General features: G+C 42.2%; 1 protein-coding gene across 22 annotated transcripts in view; it reads left to right on the top strand.

Moving 5' to 3' along the window:
- Window positions 1–13,568, top strand: part of LOC129811977 (alpha-adducin-like) — a 46,013-nt gene extending 32,445 nt beyond the window's left edge. For 4 of the 22 annotated variants that reach the window (XM_055863811.1, XM_055863803.1, XM_055863840.1 and 1 more), the window contains 5 exons: window positions 6,026–6,109; window positions 6,361–6,517; window positions 6,777–7,166; window positions 8,076–8,168; window positions 11,234–13,568. In XM_055863811.1, the coding sequence (XP_055719786.1) occupies window positions 6,026–6,109; window positions 6,361–6,517; window positions 6,777–7,166; window positions 8,076–8,168; window positions 11,234–11,565 (1,056 nt within the window). In that variant the 3' untranslated portion in view covers window positions 11,566–13,568. The other 18 variants (XM_055863976.1, XM_055863959.1, XM_055863875.1 and 15 more) reach the window with 14 other exon arrangements.
- The last annotated feature ends 1,011 nt before the right edge of the window (window positions 13,569–14,579 follow it).

The following is a 14,579-nucleotide window of genomic DNA, read 5'->3' as shown; positions in this document are numbered from 1 at the left end:
ACCTCATGCTGCATCACAGGCCGGGTTGTGTTCATCCCCTTTGGTTGATTTGGGTTTGCCACCTTTTTCTGCTGGCTAACCCCAACATGCTGTTAGCCTTCAGGTCTGTCAGATTGCTTTCATGACTTCAGAGTTGAGTTTGCATGTTGTTGGTTTACCCTCTGAGGTCCTGTCCATTATCTGACCTTGGTTGGATCCCACTCATTTGCTGTTAGTCAAATTGTGTTAACTTACACGTTTATTTCTCTCTGAGAGAATTTGTTTTTGAGGAGATCGCTGAGGCCATTGTTGGAGTGTTGTTCTAACCTTAGGACCTTTTATTGTTACCTGAATTGAAAAATAACTGCTGGTTGGCTCTGAACTGTTTCTTCACTGTTTAGCTGTAACTGTTTGTAGTGTAATTTGAGAGTTACGATTTAAATATGTCTTATGCACTCGGTTTGTGTTTTCAGTACATTTACACACTTCAATGTGAAGTGTGGTCTTGCAATGCATGGGCCTGGCATATTTCTTATCATTATCATGCTTGACTGCCCCATTTTCCTCACTGAAACAAACTCTGCATGTGTGTGTACTGTATGGACGTGTGTGTGTGTACTGTATGGACGTGTGTGTACTGTATGGACGTGTGTGTACTGTATGGACGTGTGTGTACTGTATGGACGTGTGTGTACTGTATGGACTTGTGTGTGTGTACTGTATGGACTTGTGTGTGTGTACTGTATGGACTTGTGTGTGTGTACTGTATGGACTTGTGTGTGTGTACTGTATGGACTTGTGTGTGTGTACTGTATGGACGTGTGTGTACTGTATGGACGTGTGTGTACTGTATGGACGTGTGTGTACTGTATGGACGTGTGTGTACTGTATGGACGTGTGTGTACTGTATGGACGTGTGTGTACTGTATGGACTTGTGTGTGTGTACTGTATGGGCGTGTGTGTGTGTACTGTATGGGCGTGTGTGTGTGTACTGTATGGGCGTGTGTGTGTGTACTGTATGGGCGTGTGTGTGTGTACTGTATGGGCGTGTGTGTGTGTACTGTATGGGCGTGTGTGTGTGTACTGTATGGGCGTGTGTGTGTGTACTGTATGGGCGTGTGTGTGTGTACTGTATGGGCGTGTGTGTGTGTATTGTATGGACGTGTGTGTACTGTATGGACTTGTGTGTGTGTACTGTATGGACTTGTGTGTGTGTACTGTATGGGCGTGTGTGTGTGTACTGTATGGGCGTGTGTGTGTGTACTGTATGGGCGTGTGTGTGTGTACTGTATGGGCGTGTGTGTGTGTACTGTATGGGCGTGTGTGTGTGTACTGTATGGGCGTGTGTGTGTGTACTGTATGGGCGTGTGTGTGTGTGTACTGTATGGACTTGTGTGTGTGTGTAGTGTATGGACTTGTGTGTGTGTGTAGTGTATGGACTTGTGTGTGTGTGTACTGTATGGACTTGTGTGTGTGTGTACTGTATGGACTTGTGTGTGTGTGTACTGTATGGACTTGTGTGTGTGTGTACTGTATGGACTTGTGTGTGTGTGTACTGTATGGACTTGTGTGTGTACTGTATGGACTTGTGTGTGTGCACGGCAGGGTTTCTGTTAGGAAAATGTGGCGCTGGACAACGTGACCGAGAAAATTTGAATGTAAAGAAATTCACCAGACCCACGCATTGGGTGTGTAACCTGTTAGGGCTTCCACCCACGATGCTCAGAATGACAGAAATCACATTCAGATTATGGTAATTCATCTTAACAAAACATGCAACTCCTGTAATGAAGCAGCCAATAAAACCAAAATTTTCAAACATTTACCAACATGCAAATTGAGGCAAAACCCCATTCTAAACAGCGCACTTGATATGCGCGGTATATGACAGAGATGATAGAAATGTAGAAAGAGGGTGAATCTAAAGATACAACAACTAGCATGGGTTGCTAATATGACTAGGATGGGTTGCTAATATGACTAGGATGGGTTGCTAATATGACTAGGATGGGTTGCTAATATGACTAGGATGGGTTGCTAATATGACTAGGATGGGTTGCTAATATGACTAGGATGGGTTGCTAATATGACTAGCATGGGTTGCTAATATGACTAGGATGGGTTGCTAATATGACTAGGATGGGTTGCTAATATGACTAGGATGGGTTGCTAATATGACTAGGATGGGTTGCTAATATGACTAGGATGGGTTGCTAATATGACTAGGATGGGTTGCTAATATGACTAGGATGGGTTGCTAATATGACTAGGATGGGTTGCTAATATGACTAGGATGGGTTGCTAATATGACTAGGATGGGTTGCTAATATGACTAGGATGGGTTGCTAATATGACTAGGATGGGTTGCTAATATGACTAGGATGGGTTGCTAATATGACTAGGATGGGTTGCTAATATGACTAGCATGGGTTGCTAATATGACTAGGATGGGTTGCTAATATGACTAGGATGGGTTGCTAATATGACTAGGATGGGTTGCTAATATGACTAGGATGGGTTGCTAATATGACTAGGATGGGTTGCTAATATGACTAGGATGGGTTGCTAATATGACTAGGATGGGTTGCTAATATGACTAGGATGGGTTGCTAATATGACTAGGATGGGTTGCTAATATGACTAGCATGGGTTGCTAATATGACTAGCATGGGTTGCTAATATGACTAGGATGGGTTGCTAATATGACTAGGATGGGTTGCTAATATGACTAGGATGGGTTGCTAATATGACTAGGATGGGTTGCTAATATGACTAGGATGGGTTGCTAATATGACTAGGATGGGTTGCTAATATGACTAGGATGGGTTGCTAATATGACTAGGATGGGTTGCTAATATGACTAGGATGGGTTGCTAATATGACTAGGATGGGTTGCTAATATGACTAGGATGGGTTGCTAATATGACTAGGATGGGTTGCTAATATGACTAGCATGGGTTGCTAATATGACTAGGATGGGTTGCTAATATGACTAGGATGGGTTGCTAATATGACTAGGATGGGTTGCTAATATGACTAGGATGGGTTGCTAATATGACTAGGATGGGTTGCTAATATGACTAGGATGGGTTGCTAATATGACTAGGATGGGTTGCTAATATGACTAGGATGGGTTGCTAATATGACTAGGATGGGTTGCTAATATGACTAGGATGGGTTGCTAATATGACTAGGATGGGTTGCTAATATGACTAGGATGGGTTGCTAATATGACTAGGATGGGTTGCTAATATGACTAGGATGGGTTGCTAATATGACTAGGATGGGTTGCTAATATGACTAGCATGGGTTGCTAATATGACTAGCATGGGTTGCTAATATGACTAGCATGGGTTGCTAATATGACTAGCATGGGTTGCTAATATGACTAGGATGGGTTGCTAATATGACTAGGATGGGTTGCTAATATGACTAGGATGGGTTGCTAATATGACTAGGATGGGTTGCTAATATGACTAGGATGGGTTGCTAATATGACTAGGATGGGTTGCTAATATGACTAGGATGGGTTGCTAATATGACTAGGATGGGTTGCTAATATGACTAGCATGGGTTGCTAATATGACTAGCATGGGTTGCTAATATGACTAGCATGGGTTGCTAATATGACTAGCATGGGTTGCTAATATGACTAGCATGGGTTGATAATATGACTAGGATGGTGCCTTTTGGCTTCTGGACAACGAAAGAAAGTTCATATGAAAACCAATAGAACAGGAGAGGAATGTCATAAGAGGAAGTCTTTCATAGGCAGCGCGTGTGACCCCTAACCCTAACCCTGTGACCAAAGTCCTAGCTGATTATTGAGTTGCAGCTGTCCGTGGAATAACATCTAAAATATGTGAAGACAATGTGTCTGGAGTATCATTTAAAATGTTGAGACAAGAGGAGGAGTGGTGTGAGGCGAAGATAGCCTATAGGTGCGACTATCTCTAGAATGAATCCACTCGGCTGTCTAATGCCAATTCTTGCGCATTTATTGTTTCATGTAAATTGTTTGCCCTTTGAATGTTTGTTTATTTTGATCAAATCGCCATTACATATGTAGCCAGCAGTAAATGAACCGTTAATCCCTGTCATTTTGTTACAATGCATTAACAGAAATGTATGTATTACTAATTAGGCCTACAGTCATTTCTCATTCTCAGTTGAAACTTGGTTTATTTCATAACCATAATTTACGTGTTTTTTTGTTTTGTTTGGAGTGCTCCATGTGAGTAATGAGCATGTGTCTGGTTTTTCTGTCTACTTAATGCCTGAGCACACATAAGTAGCCTACCTGGCATGCTGGCGCAATTGTAGGAATGTGCCCAGTTGGGGATGTTGGATTTCGTATTCTCAGTCATCACATCCACCACTAATAAGCTGAGCTTCTCAGTCATTTTTTCTTCACCTCACACAGTAAGTAAAACATTTATTATTTATTTTTTGCCATTCATATATCCAGTGGAAATGTTAGAAAATACCTTTCCCTTGCATAAAAACAGCTTTCTGTCCTGAGCTCACTGGAGTGGGAAACTCTGAGGGCCTGGAATAGAATAGTAGAGACAGCTTCAGGACTGATCCAGTTGATTGACTAGATACAATGTTGCACTTCACTAGCTGTAGCGCAAGTCAAGACGGATAGAAAGGGAGGCAGACAGGCTGAGTAGAGAGAGATGTCTTGGATTTGAAAGAACCAGACTTGTCATTATTTATTTATGTTTTTATTTGTCGGCTTTATGTATTTTTACTTGGTTGATCAAGGTCAACGGCTGTATTGGCCATCTGAGTTCCATGCTCTCATTTAGGCTGCCAGTGATCACGGTGTATCAGTGTGTCCATATGGCAGAGGCCACGGTGTATCAGTGTGTCCATATGGCAGAGGCCACGGTGTATCAGTGTGTCCATATGGCAGAGGCCACGGTGTATCAGTGTGTCCATATGGCAGAGGCCACGGTGTATCAGTGTGTCCATATGGCAGAGGCCACGGTGTATCAGTGTGTCCATATGGCAGAGGCCACGGTGTATCAGTGTGTCCATATGGCAGAGGCCACGGTGTATCAGTGTGTCCATATGGCAGAGGCCACGGTGTATCAGTGTGTCCATATGGCAGAGGCCACGGTGTATCAGTGTGTCCATATGGCAGAGGCCAATGATCACGGTGTATCAGCTGATGCTCTCGCATTAGTTTAATAGTTATTTTTATATTTTAATTCAGATTTCTATGATTAACCACGCAACAGTGATTTTGAGAAATGAGAACGTTATTATGGGGTGGCAGGTAGCCTGGTGGTTAGAGCGTTGGGCCAGTTACCGAAAGGTTGCTGGTTCGAATCCCTGAGTTGACGAGGTAAAAATCTGTCGTTCTGCCCCTGAACAAGGCAGTTAACCCACTGTCCCCCAGTAGGCCATCATTATAAATAAGAATTTGTTCTTAACGGACTTGCCTAGTTAAATAAAGGGTAAATCATTTTTCAAAACATTGAAATTAAACTGTTCCACGAAAATGCGAATATGAAAATCATAACTAGCACCCAGATCAGTAGAAATGGAACTCACACGCCGCCTATGAAGTCTTTAACAGAATCGACTCTGGTCGGATTTTCAAACAATGCCTCATAATATGAAGTAAAATATTCAGGTTTCAAACAATTTAAGTATGCTTTAAAAATATATACTGCCTTCAGCTCACATTGTAAAGTGGTGGGTGACGCGCTGATAGTCTGCCTACCGTTGTTTTTCTCCCGGTCAATTTGGCCGGCAACAATTGTATTTATTGGCTTTATTTTATATTTATTTTTGCCAAATGCCAGCAATTACCGGCTAACGGAAACCCTGGTGTACGGACGTGTGTGTGTGTGTGTGTGTGTACACACCATTTAATGTGTGAGTGTGCGTTTTGACTGTGTGTGAGTACTATGAACGTGTGTGTGTGTGTGTGTGCATTTTGACTGTGTGTGAGCACTATGAACGTATGTGTGTGTGTGTGTGTGTGTGTGCTTGGGCTGGGTTATGCCCCCCTCACTCAGTTTACTATTGCAGGACGCCCCTCTGTCTGACTGTACGGACACTATTGCCGACCTCGACCTGTCAGAGACCAATAGCCCTGCTAAGTCTTTTAGAAAGGTACTTCCTGACCATCCATGACCTCTCACATGACCTCTCACCTCTCTGATGCTACTCTGTGTGATTTCATGAATAGACCCTATTGTCCAGACTCAAACTGCTTTGAAATGCTCCATACTAGTATCAACTTATTTAGAAAATGTCAGTGTTAGCATCGATTTGAAATTGTGACAAGATTTTATTTTGTGACGCACAACAGGCCTGTTTTTAGCAAGAATTTGTCTTGTGTCCCTCCCTGTCTGTACCACTAGGGGGAGCTAGTGACAGCGTCTAAGGCCATCATAGAGAAGGAGTACCAGCCACGTGTCATCATCAACAAGAAAGGCCCTAACCCCTTCAATAAACAGTATGACCAGGAGCTGGAGGATTACCGCAAAGAGGTGGAACTCAAACAGAAAGGACCCGATGGTAAGACCTGCCACCGTTCTGCTCTTAAGGCACATTTGACCTAGACAGAAAAATAACCAACAGCAGTGTTTTCACCATTTTATACCCTATTTTCTCCATTAATTTGCAGTAGTAGTAGCAGTAGCAAGACAAAACAGCAAAGATACAGAATCACAATAAATCGGTGGGGTCTGAGGTAGTTCTCCACAAAGCTCCCAGAGCCCACGACCCGTCACCAAGCAGAGCAACATGGAGAGAAACTGTTGCATCATTCATCCAGTACAGGGTGAAGAGTCCTTCCAGCTCTCTTCAGCTGGGCCTGGACAGGGCCTGTCCCCCTCTACCTCAACACAGAAGCCCCCACTGCCGCCAAAGCCCCTCTGTATCCCAGAGCAGGGAGCTGGAGTTGGACTGGTTATCCCTGGGGTCTCTGAGCCTACCCCCACAGCCTCCTCCAAGGCTGCCTCTCCCTCCTCCTCTCTCCCCAGCCGAGACATTCTGACTGGGTCGGGGGGCAGTCAGGGGAGCCCAGGGACGTCCACGGGGTCGGGGACTGGGGGCTACGGGGAAGAGTCCCCCTCAGAGTCTCCTCACAAGGAGTTTCACTGTGCCGTGCTGAAGGCTCTCAGCACCACCAACACAGAGCTGCCTGCCCTCACTGAGGTTCCAGGTACTGACTGACTGCAGACTGACTCTGGCCTGCCCTCCTGCTCTCCGTCCTGCACTCTGACCTTTGACTGGAGTCCCTGTCCCTTCTCTCTCTCTGGGGTTAATCCTGCTCCGGTCCTGCCCACTACTAGGCCCCCAATCCCCAATTCCTCAACACCCGTCTGTCTTCTGACTATGCACCTTCCTCCTGGTTCAGGTTGCAAAAGGTCCAGGTTTTCCAGAAATCCCACCAGTTGGAGTATTCCCGTAATCAAAAGGGAATCAGCGGGGAGGGAATCCTCCAACTGGGAATCATTCAACCAGGATGACATTTCTGGAAAACCTGGGAATTTTGGGGTAAGTTTCCAGAATTTTGCATCCCTCCCCTACCATCTGATTTGACTGATCTCTGTTTAACCAATGGAATCCTAATGCTGATTGTGGTTCTCCAAGGAAGCCTTCCCAAATGAACATGAATGACCCCTCTCATCAATCACTCCTGGGAAAGAGACTCTTCCTTCATCATCATCCTCCTCCTCCTCTTAACACGGACCTGTTGTCCTTTTGGGGTTGGTTTGTAAATGTTTACTACTAATCATCTGGTGTCTCCAATGGAAGCAGTTCCTTCTCTGGAGTGAAGGTGGACTTACATGGGTCTTGTTGCCACTGGGAGCTTTGTTACTTCCTCAGTGTGTGACTGTCTATCCTCTAATAATAATCAATACCTGTGTTTTCCTCTGCTGTTTTCTGACTGTGCTATTTTAATTTACTCTATGTGGTGGTTTAAGGGTGATGTGTTTTTTTTAAATGAAATCAGTAATTGGCTATCTTGAAAAATCAATGATTTCATTGCTCTAATCTGACCTGTTGACAAACTATTTCATTTGTGAAATGGACTTTAAATAAGGTTTGATTTAATTTCCTCCCCCAGACTCCTCAGATGCGTTACCAGAGCCCGAGGAAGAGGCAAAGGGTCAAAGTCCGACCCGCACACCACCCAGCACCCCTGTCAAAGCAGAGGAAGGTTAGTTGTTCTAGTCTGCCCGGCAACAAGCAACACAACATTTCAGCATGGCTTCATCTGGGCGACTATTGAGTGACAACATTCAGGGTCAAGGGTCAACAACAAGAAATGCTGGGACTGGGCTTCCTTTCTATGTTTCCCTTTGATGTCTTTAACATTGTAACTGTAGGTGCTGTTGAATGCGATGTTTAATGTGTAATAACAGGCCAAGAGGTTTGAGGCTAATCGAGGTCGATAGGGGTGAATTGGATTATGAAACAAACCAACTGTAAGAGCAGGTAATGTTCAGTGGAATTCAAATGGAGGACATTTTCATTCCGAGGAATATCCTCTTAGATTATGATTCCTCAAGATCAGTAGATTTCTACAAATGGGTACTATGCCAAAGAGCTGTAACTTTTAGACAGCTGGGTGATTTTTCTTTCTTACGTGAGATTAAGATTGAAGTGGATTATGATAAGTTAACATTTTTTATTTATTATATTTATCCCTCTTGGTCTTTATTACGGTTGGATTACACCTTTTAACGACGGGAAGAGAATGTCCAATATAGTGACATACTGGTTCTAAAACCATATGGCAGGAGAATGTCTAATATAGTGAGACTACTGGTTCTAAAACCATATGGCAGGAGAATGTCTAACATAATGAGACTACTGGTTCTAAAACCATATGGCAGGAGAATGTCTAATATAGTGAGACTACTGGTTCTAAAACCATATGGCAGGAGAATGTCTAATATAGTGAGACTACTGGTTCTAAAACCATATGGCAGGAGAATGTCTAATATAGTGAGACTACTGGTTCTAAAACCATATGGCAGGAGAATGTCTAACATAATGAGACTACTGGTTCTAAAATCATAAAGAACAGTCTTTCTCAGACACTTGCCATGGCTTATACAAGATTGAATGGATCAAGATCTATGGCGCCCTGTGAGGGACATAGTTATCACCTGACATTCACAAGTCAGGCTGTGCTCTCCCAGTATAAACCATGACGAACTGTGTTCTCTTTACTAGGCCATTTACTGGTGTAATCTAATCAAAGATGGTCTTATAAGACTGTAACATGTTTTCCGTTAGTTCCGATCCCTGTTCACTTCTCCATTCTCCATCTTTTGGAGTCCTAAGAATGGCTTGTCGCCATTCTTTTTTTAAATTTAATTTCTCCTGTTTCTCCTATTTTCATTTTGATGTTATAATTTTAACACTGTGGTGGCTGTGATTGACCTGCATCTATAGACGTGTGTTTCTACCTGTGCTTCTTCTTCTTTTTTGTGGCTGCGTTACTATCAGGAGATGGGAATGCTAAAGAGTACCTGTTGCCATAGTAAGTACGTACTGTTCCAGCCACCTCCACCCTCATGGCTTGTGATCAAACCATTAACCCCTCTGTTCCTTGCATGGCTTCACTTTTCCGACTCTTCCTCCTCTCTCGTTCTCCTTCTCCGTGGCCCAAACCCATCCACTAGGGTTGAGTATCTATTCTTCCTCACTATGGTCCTTGACTTCCTGTTCTTTCATTTGTATTTCCTTTTGTTGCCAGGTGCCAATTCAGAGGTCCTCCCTGTCCTAAAAGATTTCACAAATTATGAGATTGATGTACAAAAGACAAAATGGCGGCCTCTGTTCTCAGGCTTGTCTTCATAGTACAAAATCCCCAAACCATACGTAGAGATCATTGATTTGTCACATAGTTATGATTCATATGGTGACTCATAGGATGGATAGGTTTCTCTCCTGTCTGAACTGAACACCACTCAGAAATGTTGGACACCCATCCTCTATGGCCTTATTCGCATACAGTTTATGGTCCGTGACAGTGGAGAGATCTGAGAGAGACCCAGCAACACATCTCGTTTTAGGTTTCTATTCCTTCCCGGAGTTGACCTATTGAACTTTAACCTTTTGAGTATTACATGCAAACATCTTATAATAAATCTATATTAAATCCCTAAGTTCCTGCATTACGATTCACATGAAATGGGTAATGTATGTAGTTTTTTTTAGTTTTTTTATTTATTGAATGTTATATTTCTTTTCCAGATGAGCCCAATCTCAGGTATACAACGTTCATGTATTTGGCTGTAGTAGAATAAATGCTTTTGTCGCTTTGCTAAGTGTGAAGCTTGCTGTTGGCTTAGCGGTGAGGTGATAAACAGCTGTTTTTCTCAGTGCTCTGTGTTATGCTTTGTCTTTGATTACATTTTGAGGAGCTTCAACACTTCTGTGGATAATTAGTCTAAAGTTGACATCAATATTTGCAAGTAATACAAGTTGGAAATGGAGCACATTGTCTGGTTTGTTGTGTGCACGGTCAGAAAGGGAGACCAACTGCTGACGCTGTACAATGGTTCTACAGCAGCATGAAGTTGATGCACTGTACCGATGGATATTAGCGAGGAGCACGCTAGTCAACACGACAAGATCCCTCTGCACTGAATATACATGTGTATCTGAATAAATCAATGATTCAAATACTTGGAGCACATGAATATGGTCTTACTGGACCCTTTTCACACTACTGAGCCAAGCTGTACTGTGCCAGCCAGGATACATGTCCACAATAGTTGCTGGAAAGGACAGATTTTTTTTAAATATATTTTTTTTGCATTAAATCATTGTTGGGCTTGGCTTTGTGGAATGATCTAGTGTTGTACTTGTCTGAGTCGTCAATGTAAAGCTAGTCGGTGGAGATGGCTAGTGTTGTACTATATATAGGCATGCCTCGGCTGAGGAGCATGCTGTTTGATTGGTGCCTAAAGATTCTGATCTGCAGAAGTACTGTAGCCTGTCAGTTTTCATGGATGATATAGTGATACAGGCCTTTAGTTATGTCTCCTCCACAAGTTGGACTATGGAACAAAGACTAAATGATTGCAGAAGGAAATTGGAGATATCACTCCTCCCAAGTGAGAGTAAAGTGATATGTTAATAGCTAAATCTCTTATTGGCTTTGAAAAGTTAGTTTTTTGTCTGCATTGCAGCTGCTTTGCAGGCCCTGCGGATGAACCATTTCCTCCCCTTCCTCACAGATGAACCATTTCCTCCCCTTCCTCACAGATTCTCAGCTGGAGCACACCTATAAGGATGAGAGTGATCAGGCTACACTGAGACAGACCCTCCCTGACCTGACCCCAGACGATGAACCCTCTGACGCCCCAGTCCCCGCCCTCCCTGCCGAAGATCCTGCCACTCCCGCTGCCACCGAACAGCCCACCGCCGTGGGAGAGGAGCCTGCTGATGCTGCCGGCGACCAAGACTGCGAACAGGACGGCGACGAATCCCCCGGCAAATCGCCTTCCAAGAAGAAGAAGAAGTTCCGCACTCCTTCCTTCCTCAAGAAAAACAAGAAGAAGACTGAAGAAAAGGAAGGAAAATCAAAGGAACCCTAGACCAGACCTCCCCTCTTACGCTTTGTAACCCTTCGATTCCCCTTGAGCGAGCCACAACCTTTGACCCTACATGCTTAGTATTATTTGTCTGGCTTTATAACTCTGTGTTCACCTCCTAGTGTGTGCCAATTTTATATATATATAAAAAAAAAAAAGGGTCAATCGCTTATGAAGTTTTAAAAACGGTCGCTCTGTGGTGAATGACTGTGTGCAATCGGTCTGGTTCAGTGCAGCTGTGTGGCTTCTTACGCTTGTCTATTTAGGCTTGCTACTTTAAGTGAGCAGTAGATTTTTTTTTTCCCTTTTTTATTTGTTTAAAGAAAAAATGTTTTACTAAAACCTGATTTAACCACTAGAATGTATTGGGATTGTATCAGTGTCTTTTAAAAAAACGAAACAAGGAAAAGCAAATAAACGCTTGAACTATCACTTAATTAAACTGGTGAAAACTGATTCAAGATTTAAAAACTACCAACTGCACGGTGCTAATTTCTGATGTCTAATATTAGCGTTAAATCTGTTCACTCAAACAGCATTGGGTACAAGAGCGTGTTTTCCTCTCTGCAGTATAACTGGTGGGTGTATATAAAAGGGCCCGATGGCCAAGGTAAAACACTACCATTTATACAGATTAATTGTGTGACTCATCATGTACGTGTGCCCTGCGTCCCGTAAGAACTCAAATCATGTTGAGAATATCAGTCACCACCTCTATCAACCAGTGTTGGTGGTACCTGGTGAGACTGCTGGTATTGCATCGGTCTACACAGGCTGTATGGTCATGTGGCAGGAATGTGTAGAGACTAGGGCAGAAGGTTTTGTTATATAATCCTGTATCCTTGGCTTGCTTTAGCTCTCCCCTCCTTCCTAACCTAATGTCACCAATCACAGGAAAGACAAATGGAACATAAGAGGACAAAATATGGCTACAGTTACAAGAGAATACAGATTTTGTATGGTTAATGATATAGCTATAGTCTTTTGTTATTCTTAACAACAAAATAAATTGAGTCATTTTCACTTGCTGTGAGAGCCCTGTGAACTGAAACACCTCAATTACAATATAGCACTGCCTGGAACTCACTGTTTTACCATTTGCTTTTAGAGAAAAACGTAGGCTTGCCTGGATCCAAACAGAGGGTGAAACGAAACCATTCCATCTGGATTCAGGCTAATAGTGGGTATATGGAATGTAGGAATACCGTTGCTTTTAAGGCACATCTCACTATTTTAACGCTGCATGCATAATCAGTGACCACACCTCAATGGACTATCCTGTGAAACCCCTCTGAAATGAAAAGACTGTCTCAAGAAACATCTCGCTTTCAAGTTGCACTCAACACCCTATGGAGATATAGTACAGTGATCAATGTAATTGGTGAGATCTTACAGCCTGGTCCCAGATCTGTTTGTGCTGCCATGCCAAACTGTGACGATAGGAATTGGCAAGACAACACAAACAGATCTGGGACCAGACTAGCGATCTTACACCTTGTCTTTTAAAATGGTTGGCAAGCAGATAGGTATAAATACCGGATAATGTCATTCATTAATTTCACTTGTCTGTGAAGCTTGGTTTAGACCACTATAAAAAATCTAGCCTTGTCCCAGATCAGTTTGTGCAGTCTTGAGAATGACCAAAGGAGTTGGCAAGGCTGTAATAACTGCTCTAGGACAAGGCTGTTATGAACCTGCTATATTACATGATGTAAGCTGAGAACATTAGCCTGTTCCCTGAACCTGAAGGACTGCATGGCATGAAACTAAGGCTTTGAGCTTGTATGTCTGTCTCTTTTCATTATGACTGTAACTCACTTTTACTTTGCAATTTGTTGTGCAATTTTTTTTATTTTTTTTGTGGTCAATTGTTTTAAACTCGCAGCAATGTATTCTTTGAACTATTTCCCATACAAACGTGTCATCATACCATCTATCGCTTCACTACCATTTTCTTCATGGAACTGTTTGTTTTTTAACCATTAATAAAAATCCTTCCTTCAAAACCAATTTGTTTTTGTTTGATTTCAATTAAATATTAGATGATTGTCTTCAAGATTACATTTGTTTTATACAGTGCTGTAAAGTACTAAAGTTTTATTTTTTGGGTATCTGTATTTTACTATTTATATTTTTGACTACTTTTACTAAACTACATTCCTTAAGAAAATATTGTACTTTTTACTCCATACATTTTCCTTGACACCCAAAGGTACTCATTACATTTTGAATGCTTAGCAGGACAAGAAAATAGTTAAATTCACACACTTATCATCCAAACCTCCCTGGTCATCCCTACTGCCTCTGATCTGGGGGACTCAGACTAAAACGACATGCTTTGTTTGTAAATGATGTCAGTGTTGGAGTGTGCCCCTGGCTTTCTGTAAATTAAAAAAAACACAATGGTGCCATCTGGATTGCTTAATATAAGGAATTTGAAATGATTTTTACTTTTGATAGTTAAGTATATTTTAAACCAAATACTTTGACTTTCTCAAGTAGAATTTTACTGGGTGACTAACTTGAGCCATTCTCTATTAAGGCGTCTTTACTTTTACTCAAGTATGACGGTTGGCTACTTTTTCCACCACTGGTTTTATATTGTATAAGATACTAGCACAACTAATTATTTATAGCACCAAAGATGCTCTCTTTTTAGTTGGCTATATAAGTGCACTGTTAGGGGTTTACAGAAGGCGATGCTGTATAATATTTCTTGCAAGTCAAATCACGAGGAGTCGCCCTCCTACTACAAACATTGACCCCGTACATGCTGGATTTCTGTCGTGAAACTAAGCCAAATAATGACATTCTCTAAAATACAGTTGAAGTCGAAAGTTTACATACACCTTGGCCAAATACATTTAAACTCAGTTTTTCACAATTCCTGACATTTAATCATAGTAAAAATTCCCTGTCTTAGGTCAGTTAGGATCACCACTTAATTTTCAGTATGTGAAATGTCAGAATCATAGTGGAGAGAATGATTTATTTCAGATTTGATTTCTTTCATCACA

Source organism: Salvelinus fontinalis, chromosome 2, assembly GCF_029448725.1.
Source record: "Salvelinus fontinalis isolate EN_2023a chromosome 2, ASM2944872v1, whole genome shotgun sequence".
Lineage (NCBI taxonomy): Eukaryota > Metazoa > Chordata > Actinopteri > Salmoniformes > Salmonidae > Salvelinus > Salvelinus fontinalis.
The sequence above is the reverse complement of the archived record's forward strand: the minus strand, read 5'-3'. Positions and strand labels throughout refer to the sequence as shown.